The sequence below is a fragment of the Galeopterus variegatus genome, unplaced genomic scaffold, assembly GCF_000696425.1.
Source record: "Galeopterus variegatus unplaced genomic scaffold, G_variegatus-3.0.2 Scaffold2083, whole genome shotgun sequence".
NCBI lineage: Eukaryota > Metazoa > Chordata > Mammalia > Dermoptera > Cynocephalidae > Galeopterus > Galeopterus variegatus.
Window position 1 is genome coordinate 55,024 of NW_007728194.1, and position 17,133 is coordinate 72,156.

General features: G+C 36.8%; 1 protein-coding gene across 1 annotated transcript in view; it reads left to right on the forward strand.

Annotated features, from left to right (window-relative positions):
- Window positions 1-2,685: 2,685 nt before the first annotated feature.
- Window positions 2,686-17,133, forward strand: part of USP47 (ubiquitin specific peptidase 47) — a 121,192-nt gene continuing 106,744 nt past the window's right edge. Inside the window, exon 1 of the mRNA XM_008580414.1 lies at window positions 2,686-2,930. Coding sequence (XP_008578636.1) covers window positions 2,892-2,930 — 39 coding nt within the window. The 5' untranslated portion in view covers window positions 2,686-2,891. The remainder of the gene's footprint in view (window positions 2,931-17,133) is intronic.

The following is a 17,133-nucleotide window of genomic DNA, read 5'->3' on the forward strand; positions in this document are numbered from 1 at the left end:
TTCTCAGGATTTTGGTTTGATGATGATGTAATTTATCAAGGCTGGGGAGAACCAATGGAGGATATGTTGCATGAGAGAGGTGGGGCAGGCTTAGAAATCAAATTTTCTGTTTAGGTCAAGTTTAAGTTTTAGGTGTTTTTCAGCCATCAAAGAAGTAGATGGATATATGCGTTTAGAGCTCATGGGAGAGTCAGGACTAGAAATATAAAATTCACATATAAATAAGCATATCTACATGTAATCAGTAACGATATACTAAGAGGGCTAGCCATATATTTATATTAGTACATTTATTCATTAATTTATGCATTCATATACTTATCCCACAAATATTTATTGTATACCTACTGAGCTATCAGGCTCTAAAGAGAGGAGTGTGCAACCTGAGAAGGTGGATTGTGAAAAGAAAATATTAGAACTTCTTTTTATATTTATTTTTATCTAAAAACAAAAAAATGAAGCATCGCTAATATTTAATATATAGACCAACACTGCCATCTCAGTATTCCTGAGTGAAAAGTGTGCATTCTCAAATGTGGAGAATAATTCAGGGATTCATTCCTTCATTTTATTTTCTTTTAGTATATTGTGGATTTATTCCAGTTTATGCGTGCTGTGTTAAGTAGATTTATCAATTACATTATTATTTCATTAAAACAACTTTTACTAAAATGAAAGTGGCTATAAAAATATTTCCGGAAAGAAAACATGAGTTGGAGATAATGATGCAAGCATAAGCAAAAAAAGATGATGATAAGAGATGACACTTCTACTTTTAGCATGAGCTCTAGAGATGCCACCTTACTAAGTAATGGGGATAACATTTTGAAAAAAAGAGATTTGGAAATATTCCCATTATGTGATTTTGATGCATAAATGATGTGTGTGTGCTACCCAAGGTTGGGACTATGGTGAGGCAAGTGAGTCATTCAACTCGGGTGCAAAATTTAAGGGGGCATCAAGATAATCAAGATAAATAATCTTAATGTAATATTTTCAAAAGTTAAAATTAATTTTAAAAATCCACGATGAGCAAAATATCAAAAATTTAAAGACATGATCAGTACTCCTAAAATACCTCATACATGTACACTTAAACTAGAAGACAGAATTTTTCAACCTATTAAAAAATATGAGCAATTTATTCCAAAGAGTTTTGAGGCCATTCGTTAAAAATGTAAAAATGCAACATCGCTTGGTTGTTATCAAGGAAGATGGAAAATTACTAGTTGAATTTCAACAAAAACCTTTGCATACTTGGTGGATGGAACTGATAAAAATGGGTTATTGGCATTAGTAAGAGCAGCCAGATCTTTCCATTAGGATCTACAGCTTTGTGAGTTACCTTTTTTCAGCTTATGACAGCCATTAAAACCATGTACAGAAATAACCTGAACATTGAACAGACATTTTAATAACTACTTCACAAAGTATTAAAGATTTTTAAGACTAATGAAATCTAGTCAATCATAGCGAGTTCACTAAATATTTTTAGTGGGAGTAACAAATTTTTTTTATACCATTCATATAAAAAATGTCAGTTATTTTAAATGGTTTTTCCATCCTTATCCTTCCTACCAATGTTTTGTAATGCCGTTCACAGCAGGGACATGTCCATAACTTACATAAGTATATGGATACCATTTTTTTGATAACAGGGGAGTATGATCAACAAAAGGTTGGAGAACACAGGTACAGGTAGTCAATGCTGTGGGTGTTAGGAACATGGGAGGATTATATTATCGCAGCATGCTTTAAGATCACGGTATCCGTGGAAGTCTTCATGAAGGACGCCCCGCCAAGTCTTCATCATGGAAGAAGGATTTGCGAAAATGACTATTGCAAAATCTGTTTAGTATAATAGAGCACAATGCCTACTGACAGAGGAGATTAAAGATCTCTAAAAACATCTGTAAAGATCATAGAGTGCTGCATACTGCAGCCGACTCTCAGAGGCTATCTAGGTCGCACGCTTGGCCCCGCTGGAGAAGGACGTTTCCTGGAGCGGACAGGGGAGCACTTCTCCAGTGTAACGGGTGGGGAGGGGGGCGGTGGTGACGCCACTTCACAGGGGAAAGGGGTGTTGCCTCCCGTAGCATAGCAGGGGATGGGCCCCGAAGTCTCTCCAGCCGGGGGCCGTGAGAAAGAGGGTGGGAAGAGAGGGGACAGATCGATAGGGGAGTGAGAGAAAGCAAATAAAACGCAGTCCATTCTTCCTGGAGGGGCCAGAGCCGAGTCTGAGGGCAGAGGCCGGGAGGTAGCCCGTGGTCGTTTCTCTACCAGGAAGAGCCTAGGGGTATTTGAAGAAGGGATGACGTTCGAGAAGAGTGTGAGGGTCAGAGAAAGGGTTTTTGGCTCAAATCGTTCCCTGATGCGCAGCGAGTCGGAAGAACTCGAGAAGGCGTGGGGGGTGCTGGGGCCTGGTCCTTTCCTTGCCGGCAGAGGGAGTCCCAAGATGGAAGGTCCAGTTTCCTCTAACAAATAGCGTTTGCATGGCCGCTCAACCAATTCTGTATATCCCGGGGCTGAGTAAGAGCGGAGGTGATTAAAAACGAGCAATAACAGCTTGGTCACCTCCGGGCGCCGGGCACCGGGCTCTCAGCCCGACGCCCGAATTCTCGCGAGAGCGGCCGCCGCCATTTTTCCATTGATTGCAGCTGGCTGGGGGAGGGGCCGACGACGAAGGCGGCGGCGGCGGCGGGGGCAGCGGCAGCCGAGCCCTGGGTCGGTGTCTGCACGCTGGTGTCTGAGGCCCAAGCTGAGGCCTCCGCAGTTGCTGGAGCGCAGGCGGCGGAGAGGATGACTGCCGCTGCTATTCTCTCCTGAGATAGAGCCGCCGCCACCCTCCGCCGTCCCTGGCAGGGCGGAGAGGAGCGGCCGGAGTCTGAGCGATGGTGCCTGGCGAGGAGAACCAACTGGTCCCGAAAGAGGTGAGGGGCCAGCGGAGGAGGCTAGGCCCGAGGCCTGCGGCCGCTCGAGGCAGCGCAGGCCCGGGCGAGGGGCCGGCTGCGGGCCCGGCTCGTGTGCGGGCTCGGCTGTGGGGGAAGGAGGAGGTGGGTGGTGGTGATGGAGGGTGGGTGGTGGGTGCGGCGATCAGTTGGGAGACCCGCTGGGTCTGGGGCGCCGGGGAGCGGAGACCTTCCCCCTCGGGTTTGTGGGGCTGGATGGATAAAGGAACGGACTGCCAGAATTCAGGTCCTGCCTTGGGGGATAAGGTGGCCTTTTAAGTACTTATTTAACATGTCGAGCCGAGAGATAGATCATTTCACAGAAACAGTCTAGATCGGTTGCCGATGGGCACAACAGGGTGACGGTGCTTCTTCTGGTTTTGACAGTGGCAGTGTATAGCTTTCGGGGCTTGTGAAATCTACACCCAAGTCGAGATCTGTGGGAGGGCAGAGTTAACTGTTACTTTTTTTCAACTGCTCTTACTTGGTAGTACTATAGGCCTGCCTAAATGGGGCCTAGCAAAGATCGTTGAAAAGTAGTAAGTGGAACTTTCATGTAAAGGTAGGAGCTAGCTGAATATTACCATATGGATAGCTGAACTACTTTTTTTTTTTTTTTTTATAGTTGGGTTGTGTATGCCAATTTGGGTGACTTCTTAAATTCTTAAAAGAAAGTGATATGAGAAACCTTGACTTCTTGGCTTCTCGTGAATAGTTGTAGATTAAGTTGATTTAAGTAGTAGAATCCAGCACTGGCCAGTGAATTTCAATGTATTAATAGTATCTCTGTTGGCCTTATAAATATCTTCAGCGTTTTCAAAGGTGTATTTTTAACTGGCTGATCATCAAGCTAATGTTTTGGATTTTTATTTCTCATATACCTTAAATAGAGGCAAATGGAGTTGAAATGAGCTATATAGGATCTTAATATTTATGAGTGGTCATTACAAATTCTTAACTTTTTTTTTTTGTCTTTTTTAGTTGCTTTGTAGCAATTCATTGCTACTTAAGTAAGCTTTGACACTATGCAAAAGTGATATTATTGGAGTTGTATATCTATATGATACAAATATTTTCCCAACTTTATCAGATGGACAGTGATAGTCGTTTTGCAAGGACAGTTTTTTTTTTTACAAGGCAGAGTTATGTGTCAGTATTTATTCATCAAGCATCACCAACTCTGTGCAAAGCCAGATAAACAGATGAATTAATCAAAATTCTTGCCTAGGGAGCTTTCTAAGCTACTAAGAAAGAGAATACTAGTATTCATTGAGCTTCAACTAGGGCTAGGTACTTTACTACATAAGTAACTCTTATGCAAGGAAGGAAGTGATGGATGCTGTAAGAAAAGTATGAACCTGTATTTCCTTTTAGAGCTACGTATTGCTGGGTTTTATTCGTATAAAAAGCAAAGTTAATCCTTTCTTAATTTTTTGACCATTAGAAAATATAACATAGGTGGAACTCTGCTTTAAGAAAACCCAACATTAGATTTATTTCCCTAATGATTTGATATATAGAAAACATGATATAGATATACAGCTAAACGGAAACATATCTGTTATGTAAAAATTGATACTGTTATGCTTCTTTTACCTTTTGGAAGTTTAAAGAATAAATGCCTCTCCTTTAAGACTAACTCCCTTACCTGAGGCTTCAAACTCATCACAACTTTTTTTTTCTTTCTACTTTTTCTGAACCATATGCCTTTATTATCTATTCTTTAGTCTCATCATGTCTTCTTTTTCCCTGGTTCCTTTCATGATTTCTGGAAGTGTGCACAGTACTTTCAAATCTTAAGACGGTCATTTCAGGTCCTTGCCTTTTTTAGCTATCCAATGAGTTTTTTCTTCTTTGATGACCATGCTCATTCTTCATCCACATGGTTGCCTCCACTTCCATATTTGCTTCAGGATTACTGGAAATTGTGTTCCTGAAGGTCACCAGTGATTTCTTAAATGACCAAATTCATTGGCTTTTTCCTTGCTTCTCCTCTTCCTTGAATTTTATGTAGATTTGATAATTTTTTTTAAAATCCTTGATTTTAGTAATACTGCACTTTTCTGGTCTTTTTTCTCCCTATTTGTCCTATCTGCCCACTCATATAGTCAAGGCTTTTCTCTCCTTTTTTTCTGTTCTTATTGACCACTTTTGTTTGATCATTGTCATTCCCTGACTGGTCCTTTTTAGTAGTAATAGAATCATACAGTGCTAAAACTAAGAGAGAGCATAGTGATTACCTAGTCAGTTAAACCTCTTCACTTTATAGATGAGGTAATTAGGGCCAGAGGATTGAACTTGACTTGTTCAGGGTCAAAAAATGAGTAAATGGCAGAGCTAGGACTAGAACTTATGTCTCTTACTATTATTACTTGATTATACTCTATTTTACATGTCTCTCCCTGGAACCTACAGGCTCTGTTAGAATAGTTTGTAACTCTCTAAGTACATACACCATGTGAAAATAAATTGCAGAATTAAAAAATGTCTTCCATGTATTCTAATGGCTTATTATCAACAATCTAGGTTTTTTTGAGGACCTTTGCATAGGGAACCTCTGACTTCTGCTAGATTTACTCATACATCTTGGTTAGGTGTGTGCATGTGTGCATGAATGTGTGTTTGCATGTGTGAGTGTGTATAGTTGTTGAGAGAATAATATATTATTCTAGTCCCAGAAACTCAAAGACAAATGTACCTTAGAGGACTGCTAAAGAAAGCAGCTTAGTGTAGTAGAGGGGTTGGCAAAACATGGTCCATGGGCCAAATCTAACTCACTGCCTCTGTTTGTATGGCCCATGAGTTAAGAAAGGTTTTTACATTTTTTAAATTGTCAAAGAAAAAAGAAATCAGAAGAATAATAATATTCTGTGACATGTGAAAATATACGGAATTCGAATTTCAGTACTGGAACACAGCCATGCCATTTATTTACTATTTTCAGTGGCTGCAACAGCAGAGTTGAGTAGTTGCTACAGAGACAATATGCAGGATACATTTGAAACTACTTAGCTTGGTATTCAAGGCCCCAGTACAGTTGATTTCTGGCTACAACCTGCTCTTCCAGCTTATCTCTTCTCTCATGAAACAAGTTTTTAATGTAGCCAAACAAGTTTCTTTCTAACTTGCTTTTTACTTCTATTTGTGCTGGCCCCTCTTTCCTGCTTCTCCCCACCTGTTCAAAACCTTCATATAGATTTTTCTATAAGAACCTCATTCTAAAAAACCTTTTCTGACCATTTTAATCTTAAGGATTTCTCCCTGCTAGAAGACCTTTATATGTAAGTAAAATTTATTTGGCAATTAATAAGTAGTGCCTTGCAACATCTGTTATGGTCTCAAACTGTAATGTGCATTATTCGTTGTGAATTTTTTGACAGCAGAGATGTTTGTGTGTTTTTCTCTCTCTCTTTGCTTTTTATTTTTGTATATATTACAGGTCTAGGACAGTGTCCTTCCTAGAGCAGGTAGTAAATGTTTGCTGATGTGGTTACAGGGTTGTAAGGAAACTTAGAATTCTAACCAATTATCCTCTGCTTGGAGCTTTTCCACAGTATCATTGGGAAGCTGTTTTCCAACTTTTGCTTGAATACCTTCATGACTAATGTCTGATAACATCTTTGTCTTAGAAGAGATTTTTGTCTTAGAAGAGAGTTTTTGAGTTGAGAGAAGTCTAGATTTCTGTAACTGCCATTTTTTATAGTTGCCTCTGGACAACGCAGAAATCTTAAAGTGTTTCCCATAGGATAGCTTTTCTCATTGTTGAAAATGGAGGAGGGAAGCAGGAGGGTTAACCCCTCTGTTCTGGGGTCCAAGCATTGTCAGTTCTTTAGCTGTTTTCAGTTGTTCTCTTTTGGACATAATCCAGTGGTTTTAGTATTCTTCCTAAATTGTTGTACCCAGAAAAGAGCAAAGAGTATGGTCTGTTCATTGTGGTGAACAACAAAGCTTTTCGCCTCACTGTTTCACTCTGCTAGACTATGATATTTTCCAATTTTAATTATATTTTGGTTGTTTTATTATTCTGTTTCCTTATGAGGATTTGTGACATTAATATTTATTGAGTACTCACTGTGCATATTATTGTAATTTGCCATATAGAGAAAACTTTGAATAGACAAAATTCATTCTTTTTTCAAGTATCTTATAGTATAATTAAGGATAAGGTACATATTCACTGCAATACTTAAAATGGTGCCCATGGAGTATATAAATATAGTCAGGTGTCATTTAACGGCAGGGATGTGTTCTGAGAAATGCTATGTTAGGCCATTTTGTCATTGTGCAAACACCATAGAGTGTACCTTAACAAACCTAAATGGTATATCCCACTACATACCTTGTCTGTATGGTATAGGCTTGTTGCTCCTAGGCTACAAACCTGTCTGTACAGCATATTGCTGTACTGAATTGTAACACAACGGTAAGTATTTGTGAATCTAAATACAGAAAAGGTACAGTAAAAATGGTATTATAATCTTATGGGACCACTGTTACATATGCAGTCCATTGTTGACCCAGATGTCATTATGCAGCGCATGACTATATAGAGAAGGTGGAAAAAATGAAAGAAAAAGAGTAGAAATGTAAATTCCTTATCTCAGTGGATTTTTTTCTCATTTCTTTCCATGCAGTAACTACTACTCTGTCTGGAACTGGTTTTTGGCATCGAATGATGATGATAGTAATAACCAGTATTTATTGAGCATTTATTTATATGCCAGATACCATTTTATGTGCTTTGTGTATGTTAACTTATTTGATCCTCCCGGCAACCTTACAGCTATATAAGGGGCATTGATATTGAAAGATCCCCAAGCAACAAAAAACTTGTTTTTCATCTCTGTTGTCTGATTTCTTACAAAATCCATTTATAAATATCTCCTCCCGGCAACCTTACAGCTATATAAGGGGCATTGATATTGAAAGATCCCCAAGAAACAAAAAACTTGTTTTTCATCTCTGTTGTCTGATTTCTTACAAAATCCATTTATAAATATCTATTATGGAACACATCAAATGAATGTTCTTTAATTTTTATTTCTCCTAATTAAATTACTTGAGGAAATGCGCTGCAATGGTCATTCTTGGTTTGGGGGCTTCTTTTAAAGTGAGTCTTTTTCTTAAATTTCAGGTGTTGATTCTTTTTTACCAGTAAGAGGCAAGTATGTTAAGTTATACTATCAGTGTTTTAAATAAATGGGAGCGTTTAATAAAAGTCAGTATTTTAGATATCATTGGGAATTCTCATTTAATAAAGTGAAAAAAGCTGAATGCAGAGTTGTATATGATTCCAGCATTGTCAAGGAAAAAATCAACAATTTAGGTTTAAATGCATTGAAAGAGTAGAAGGAATACACTAAAATATTAACAGTTGTTATTTCTGGATGTCTGGATTATTGGGCTATATTTAGACTTCTTTACATATTTCAAAAATGAGCGTGTAAATTATTTTTTTAAAAATTAAATTATTATATTATAGTTTTTGAGGTAGACAATTATATTGTTTTTTTGTTTGTTTTGTTTTTATGCTCATGGTTTTTATTTTTCCCGTCTTCTTGCTCTGAATATGTGCCTTGAGTAATCTGATCCACTTGTATAGCTTCAACCTTTGATTGTGATTTACACATTTTTATCTCCAGTCCTGATCTCTCCTCTAGATTCAGATTTCTAACTGAATACTAGATATCTTTACTTGGTTGTATTCTAGAATTCACAGATTAAATATGGGTGATATCAAACTCATTTCTCTTCTCTCCGGAGAAGTTCCTCCTCCCAAAATAATTCTTTGTGTTCTCCTGTTCAGTAAGTGTCATTGCCATCCATTTATTTGCATAAGTTAGGACATTTTTTTGACTCCCCCTTTTTTTCTTTTTCTCACATACAGTTTTTCTCTCCATGGCTCTACCTCCATCTAATTATTTTTTTACTTAAATGTAATCCTTCGAAATGGTCACTCTGCTTCCAGGCTCTTCCCTTTCCTAGCCATCCTCCCCACAACTGCCAGAATTACTTTCTAAAATAGATGAGATTATGATTTACCCGACTTAAAGTTTATAATTATTACCCTCTGATTGTAAACTGAATTAATAATTAATTAATTAATGGTAAATTGAATTAATAGTAAACTGAATTAATAGTAAGTTGAATTAAATTAAATTTAAAAATACCATGTGCCAGACACTATGCTAAACAGTTCACATGCATTATCTCATTTAATCCCTATAGCAGTCCTTTTAAAGCATCTATTATCATTCATTATACATTTTACATATGAAGAAACTAAGGCTTATGGAGGTTAAGTAACTTGTTCAAAGATATATAGCTGTTTGATTCTAAATTAGGATGGCCTTAACCAGTAGGAAAGTCCATCATAATCTGGCCTCAACTGAATTTTTTAAATTTAATTTTTATGAAAGTTATGCATGCACATAATTATGAGTTAAATAGCTCTGCAGAACTATTTACGAGAACAATAGTCCTCTGCAAATTCCTCTTCACCCCCCAGAGGCAGCCACTTTCAACTTACTCTTTTGATACTTATCTTCATATTTCAAACTAGCATTTTTATAGTGCTCTTTCTTGATTTTGCAGTTTACTGACTTCCCACAATGGAACATGGTTTACCACTATCCCTAACCACACAAAAACACAATTCTCAACCCTGCCCAGTGCTCCCAATGTTGTCATATTGTAAATTTGTTTGGATACATTAGTATTTTCAATGTTTGTATCACTGTGACTGTGAACTATGTATTCACAGCTGAGCCATGTAGTTTACTGTCATTATTTTCCTTCCTGTACATTTTGTTTTCCCTGAGTTAATAATTCTTAAAAATTTGTTTTGCTTAATTTTTTATGTTTATTAATTTAGCCAAGTGTTTCTCAGCTGAGGGCCATTTTTCCCTCAGAGGACATTTGGCAATGTTGAGAGATGGCGTGAGAGAGCAGGGGGGTGTGCTACTAGCATTTAGTGGGTAGAAGACAGGTATGCTGCCAAACGTCATCCTATACTGCACAGGATAACATCCCACAAAAAAAATTATGTGGCCCATAAGTCAATAGTACCGATGTTGAGAAACCATGATTTGGCTCAAACTCTCTTTCAAGTGTATAAATCTCCTCCAGTGTTCAAACCTACCAATTTTGACTTTGTAAGGAACTCTTTCCTAGGGCCTTTTGATCTGCTGCAAACTGAACTTGTTAAATCTAGAACTTCAGTGCTGCTGTTGTCTTAGATTTGCTTTACTATCATCTTGGCAATTCCCCTCAGTTCTCTCTTGTATGGGAGCCCTTGTTTCTGTACCAGGGTACCTCAAAAAGTTTGTGGAAAATAGAGGATTTGCTTTACTATCATCTTGGCAATTCCCCTCAGTTGTCTCTTGTATGGGAGCCCTTGTTTCTGTACCAGGGTACCTCAAAAAGTTTGTGGAAAATAGAATGAAAAGATGATATGAACCTTTCCATGAACTTTTTGAAGGTCCATGATATCTGATTGTCTTCGTCTTTCTTTTTTTGCTTTCTCATTTTGGAGGACCACTTTTAATAGCTTTCTGGATGGGATATAATTTATTCAAGACCTAACACGTTTGAAAATGTTGTTTCTTCCCTCTTGTTGTATAGTTAGATTAGCTGGGCAAAGAATTCTCAGTGAGAAATAATTTTTTTCTCAGAATTTTGAAGGCATTGCTCTGCTATCTTTTGTTTTTCAGTGTTGTTCTTGAGACATCAGATGCCTAGAAGATTTTTTTCCACTATTCTGAAATATTTTTTCCCTCTCTGGAGGCTTAGTGAATCGTCCCTAGAGTTCTGAAATTCCTGTATTATCTAGTGTGGCGTAGGTCTGTTTTTATCCATTCTGCTAGCTTCAGGGCAATCCTGTTCAATATGGAATTTATCTTATCAGTTCTGGAAAATTTCCTGAAATAATTTCTTTGATTTTTTCTCCTTTTCTCTGTTCTCTCTCTTGAATTTCTGTTGTTTAGATGCTGGGCCTACTGACTGGTTTCTCTATTTGTCTGTTTTCATCTATTTTCCATTTCTTTTTCTTTTTTTCTCTGCTCTCTGGGAGATTTTTCTCAACTTTATCTTCCAATTCTTCTACTAATGTTTTATTTCTGCCATAACATGTATAATTGTATACATAAATGTATTTATTTCTGCTATAATATGTATAATTCAAGCTCTCTTTTTTTCCTGAAAAAAATTTTAAGTAATATCCTGTATTTATTTTATGGATGTTATGTCTTTTCTCTCAGGAAATGTTGGTAGTTTTCTTCCTTGCATATTCTTTCTTTCCTCCAAATTTCCTTTTTCTGTTTGTTTGCTTTGAACTTTGTCTTTCATATTAGATGCTTTCAGTTACATTTCTGATGATCCTTGGAAGTCTATGTTTATTTAAGAGAGGGGCCTTTAAAAGCTGAATGGAAGCTCTGCCAGTGGGTGATTAAGGTTTTCCCTGTAGGGTGATATGTCTTGATAATTTCCTTGCAGACTGCCAGTGTCTTAGTCCGTTTGGGCTGCTATAACAAAATAACATAAACTGGGTGGTTTATAAAAAATAGAAATTTATTTCTCATAGTTCTAGCAGCTGGGAAGTCCAAGATCAAGGTGCTGGCAGATTCAGTGTCTGGCGAAGGCCCACTTCCTGGTTCATAGAGCAGCATCTTTAGAAATTTATTTCTCATAGTTCTAGCAGCTGGGAAGTCCAAGATGAAGGTGCTGGCAGATTCAGTGTCTGGCGAAGGCCCACTTCCTGGTTCATAGAGCAGCATCTTCTCATTCTGTCCTCACATGGTGGAACGGGATAAAGCAGCTCTCTGGAGCCTCTTTTATAAGGGCACTAATCTCATTTATGAGGGCTCTGCCCTTATGATTTAATCATCTCCCAAAGTCCCCATGTCTTAATATCATCATATTGGTGATTAGGGTTCAACATATGAATTTTAGAGATACAAAAACATTCAGACCATAGCACCCAGTGACATCTTTTCTCTTGTGCTGGAATGATTTCTCAGAAAAAACTTCTGATCTTTTGCTGGGAAGGGAACAAGCTTGGGGGCTAAGTAGGAAAAGAGGTTTTAGCTCTTATCATTAAGTACGCAGATAAACTTTCACTTAATTCCCTAGTTTTCAGTATGGCACCCTTTAAATTCAATTGTGCCTGGCGTCTTCTAATCCAGATATACCCTGTTTTATGCTCTCCAGAGATTGTTTAGTCTTGTTAGGAAGGGTTGCAGAGTAGAAGAGGGGATCTGGAAGTTCTTATTGCTCCTCAGACTTGTCAGTTCTCTTAATTTGGACTCCACCCTCACTCCCAGGGTATCTGAAACTGCCAGTCCCTGAGCCTCTTTTTTTTTTTTTTAATTTATTTTAGAAGAGTTGCAGAAAGAATACAAAGTTCCTGTATAACCTTCACCCAGCTTCTTCTTAACATCTTATATAATGATAGAACAGTTACCAGAAGTAATAAATTAACTTTTATAATAGTATTTAAAATAGTACGATACTATTAACTACACTACAGAATTTATTCAGATTTTACCAGTTTTTCCACTAATGTCCTTTTTTGTTCCAAGATCCAAATTCAGGATCCCACATTGCATTTAGTTGTCATGGCTCCTTTTATGTATGATAATTTTTCAGTCTTTCCTTCTCTTTCATGACCTTAACATTTGAAGAGTACTGGTCAGTTATTTTGTGGAATAGCACTTAATTACGGTTTGTCTGATGCTTTCTCATGAGTAGAGTGAGGTTAATGAATTAACATGAAGGATATATCACAGACGTGATGTGTCCTCGTGCATCCTGTGGGGAGAGTAATGAGGGACATGATGTTGATATGTACTACTGGTGAAGTTAACCTTGGTCACTTGGTTAAGGTGCTGTCTACTAGGTTTTTCCAATTAAAGTTACTATTCTAAGTAATTCTTTGAGAGCATGCAGTCCTTTTTCTTCTTAAATTTCTGCTCACTAATTTCAGCATTCATTTGTGGGTCTTGTCTGCAGCAATTATTACTGCAGTATTCTAATAGTGATTTTTCTATTTCCCTCATTTCTACATTTATTAATTGAGATTCTTCTGTGAGGAGTTGTCCCCTCTCCCCCGTTTATTTACTTAATTATTTATATCAATATGGACTTATGGGTATTTATTTTATGCTTTGTTTATAACCCAGTACTATCATTTATTTCGTTCCTCAAACTGTTCTAATTTAGGTCAGGGGAAGCTCTTTTGGGTTGGCTGCTGTGCTTATCCATGCTTTTAGAGCACTTTATTACTTCCTGGCACCATATATGCTTCAGCCCATCTTATATTTTCCCTGCCCCAACCCTGAAATCAACTACTTATGCAAGGAGTTTAGACATCTTTTGGTGTAAATGTAAATGTGATATAAACCAAGTGTCTTCGGCTTTCCTCTAGGTTAACGTGGGATTCCACCTTCTCAGGTATAATAGTCATTACTACTTGTTCTGCCTTCTGGCTTCTAAAATTGTTTCTGTTTCTTATGGCTTTGTGTTCTTTAAAAAGTTTCCTTACTCTTGTTTTAGAAATATTTGGGAATTATCAGAGGTAAATGCTTGTATTCAGTCTATCCTCTTTAAGCTGAAATTCCTAGCTTGACGTTTTCGTCTTCTGCCCCAAGCCAATTTTGTTTGAACCACATTTCACTAAATTAGTTGCTCTTCCCCAGATGTGCTATATGTGTTCATGTGTCATGTTGATGCCTTTGCCCTGAGCAAATACTAAGAAGTATTTCTTTTTATCATCCAGTTTTTAAGGAGTTTTAAATAGGTGAACTTTGACTTTACCTGAAAACTATTTAAGTACTTAGGATTCTTGCCTCTTTTTTATTTTCCCTTTTATTGTATTAGTCACATAAACTTTCTGTTTCTTAGTGCCCAGACACTCATTTTTTCCCAAACTAGAGGGCAGGAGTTTGTACATTTCCAGAGTAGTGGATACCACCATAGCCCAAGTTGAAAAGAAAAGAATGCATCGAAAATAGAGGGTTGCAAAAACATAGATAGCATTAGATAGATATTTAAATACCTATTGTAAATTAAAGTTGTCAAAACATCTACTTTTAAAATAAATTATTGGTATGTTAAGGATCTTCTTCAGTTCAGGCAGCATGTTTTGGTATCATGATATGCAGAGGCATATTCTTTTATAAGGTTTTATTATACAGATTTTGAAGTGTTCTCTCCAGGAATTGCTGGCTTAAAATCTAATGTACAAACATTCTCCATTGTAAAAAAATCTTTTGCAAAATGATAGTATCTGGCAAAGATGACAAATAATTGACAAAAAGATGTGATCTTTCACATCAAGATTCTTAAAGAGCATGTTTTTTTCCGGAGCCTAGTTTTCTACTGGTATAGTGTAAGAAGGGATGAATATAGATGTAGTATAAGTAAACAGATGTCTCCTGTCTGCCCTATTGCATACTTCCATTTACTTTCTTTCTAGGTGTGGGAGCAATAATAATTGCCTTATTCTTTTGTTTAATGGAACTAAATTGAACCATACATACATAAAGTAGCCATGGATATGAACGTTTTCATTTACACAGAACTATCGTTAATATAACTGGCTGTTGAGAGATTATAGTTTTTATGAAAATGACTGAGGTGCATGTCTCAAATTTTGATGTTCTTTAGAACATGTTCTTAAAATCCTTTTTGACGAGCAAAATCCAGCCCCTCTTACTTCCTACATGAAATCTTTCCTGATTCTCCTCTCTGAACCTAATTGCATTTGTCTAACTGAAATCCCATGGCCCTGTATCTTTTGGCATCTGAAAAATTCTACCTCTTTCTTAAGTATAAGTAAGTTACTTGTTATTTGTGTTAATGTTTTTATTAGGTTAGAAGTTCCTCAAAGTCAGGACACCACAGGCAGAGTCCCTAGATTCAAATATCACCTGTGTAACCTTGGGCAAGTTGCTTAACCTCTCAGTACCTTAGTTAAATAAGGATAATAGTAACTACCTCCTAGCATTGTTGGGAAGATAAATGAGTCAATACATGGAAAGTGCCTTGCATATGATAAGTACTCAATAAAGGTTAGCTGTTACTACCTTCTGTTACTACCTTCATTACTGTTATTAACTTCATCCTTTGATCCTCCCCAGAGGCCAGGACAGTGTGCTGTTCGTTGTTGTCATCCAATAAATATTTGTTGATTAAAAGAAAATGAAGTTATATTTTAGTTATGCTGGTCATTTGAAGTTATAGTTCTGATTACAACCTGTCAGCTAAATATCTTATTGTCTATAAATGATTGTTATCCTAAATGATTGTTAGATTCGATGGGTTCTCTTATATGATCCAGTAAGACCTATTCTTAATGCTTTAATTGAGAATTGGAACATGTAACAAAGTGCAGATATTAAAAATAAAAGATATTTTGAGTTATTTAAACTAATTGGGTCCAAAGAAAAATTGGTTAACCAATTTTGTATACTAATTTTGTTTACCAGTTTTTTGGTTTACCCAAATTGTATATAGTTGTCAAAATAGATTACTAGATTAACAAATTACTTGTTTGTAAGGATTCAGTATGACATGTTATTTTAAAACAGGATCCATGTTCAGAATAGTTTGTTTCTGAGAGAACTTTATATGTTTGTTAATTCTGATTTTCTATAACTCTGAGAAGAATCAGTTGACGTGAATGGAAGAGGCTGTCTATCCCTGTCAGTTGTATTATTGATCGTGCTTTAACTTTGATGCTGTGTAGTTGACTGCTATAAGAATGCCGTGTCTTTCAAATATTAATGTAATATGCTCATATTAAATCAATATAGTGGCTTTTCAGTAGAGAAAAATTAAATAAGCCTGTTAAGTGATACAATTAAGAAAAAGGTCTAGAATTCAAATTTTTCTATATACGGCAAATCTAATACCTATGGAAAGATTATAGGTTTATCTTTTGGAAAACCATGAGCCTCATTTATGACTTAGGTGAAATTTTCTAGTATAACCAAAGCATTGTAATTTGACTATAAATACCTTTCCTATTTCAAACGATACCCATTTTTGCTTAATCATAGATACACTTTCTTTATGTAGATTTCCATGGCTCTTGATTCTGTAGAATTCATCCAGTTAAGCACTGAGTTAGTAGCTGCCAAGAACCAGAGATTCAAAGATGATTAAGAAACCTGGCCTAGTTGTAAATGCTGGTTTTGTCTAATGGAAGAGACATTGACAAGACAAGTGTGTAATATGGAAATAAGATGGGAAGACATGTGACAAGACAAGTGTGTAATATGGAAATAAGATGGGACCATACAGGAGGGAGCAGTTGGCTTTATCTAGGGGGTTCTGTGAGAGAATGTAACGTTTGAACTAGATAGCAAAGGGTGATTGGAAGAGCTTTTAGTTGAGACATTGACAAGACAAGTGTGTAATATGGAAATAAGATGGGACCATACAGGAGGGAGCAGTTGGCTTTATCTAGGGGATTCTGTGAGAGAATGTAACGTTTGAACTAGATAGCAAAGGGTGATTGGAAGAGCTTTTAGTTAGAAGGAATACCGTTTTAAACACCAAAGTTTGGAATGCATTTTAGGAAGTGGCAAAAAATTTAATGTAGATGCATGGGGCACCTGGGTTGAGTAAGAGAAAATGGTTCTGACAGGTTGTGTCTAAATATTCCAAAGGCTTTGTATTGCCTAGAAAGAGTTTAGACTTTTATTGTGTAGACATCATGTGGCAACAAATATATTTTTTCCCCCAGAAAAAGTGAACATATTTATTTATAATTATCATAAAGTTTAATTGCTGAAACTTATTCACAGAAACAGTTTTTACTTGCATGACTGTTTTATATCCCCCTCATTAATATTAAAAAGTTACACACAAATGAAAATAGGGGGAAACTTGCTAATTTAAACTATTCTCACACCTGTTTTTTTTTCTCATTTGCAATCATTTAATTGGGTACTTTTTTGTTTTTTAAGGATGAAATGTTTCCCATCATAATGCATCTTAGCACATTTTGGCAGGATGTCCTTTGGCATAATTTTGACATATTTGGTATGGATAACACATAGGTTGTAGTCTTCAAATAGGCTAAGCAGATAGGCCTCACGTGCCAGTAGCTGTGCTATGGAACTGTAGATCTGTTTTGAAGTCCCGAACAATTTCTCACACTTGGTGCTGGAAGGGAAGTTTG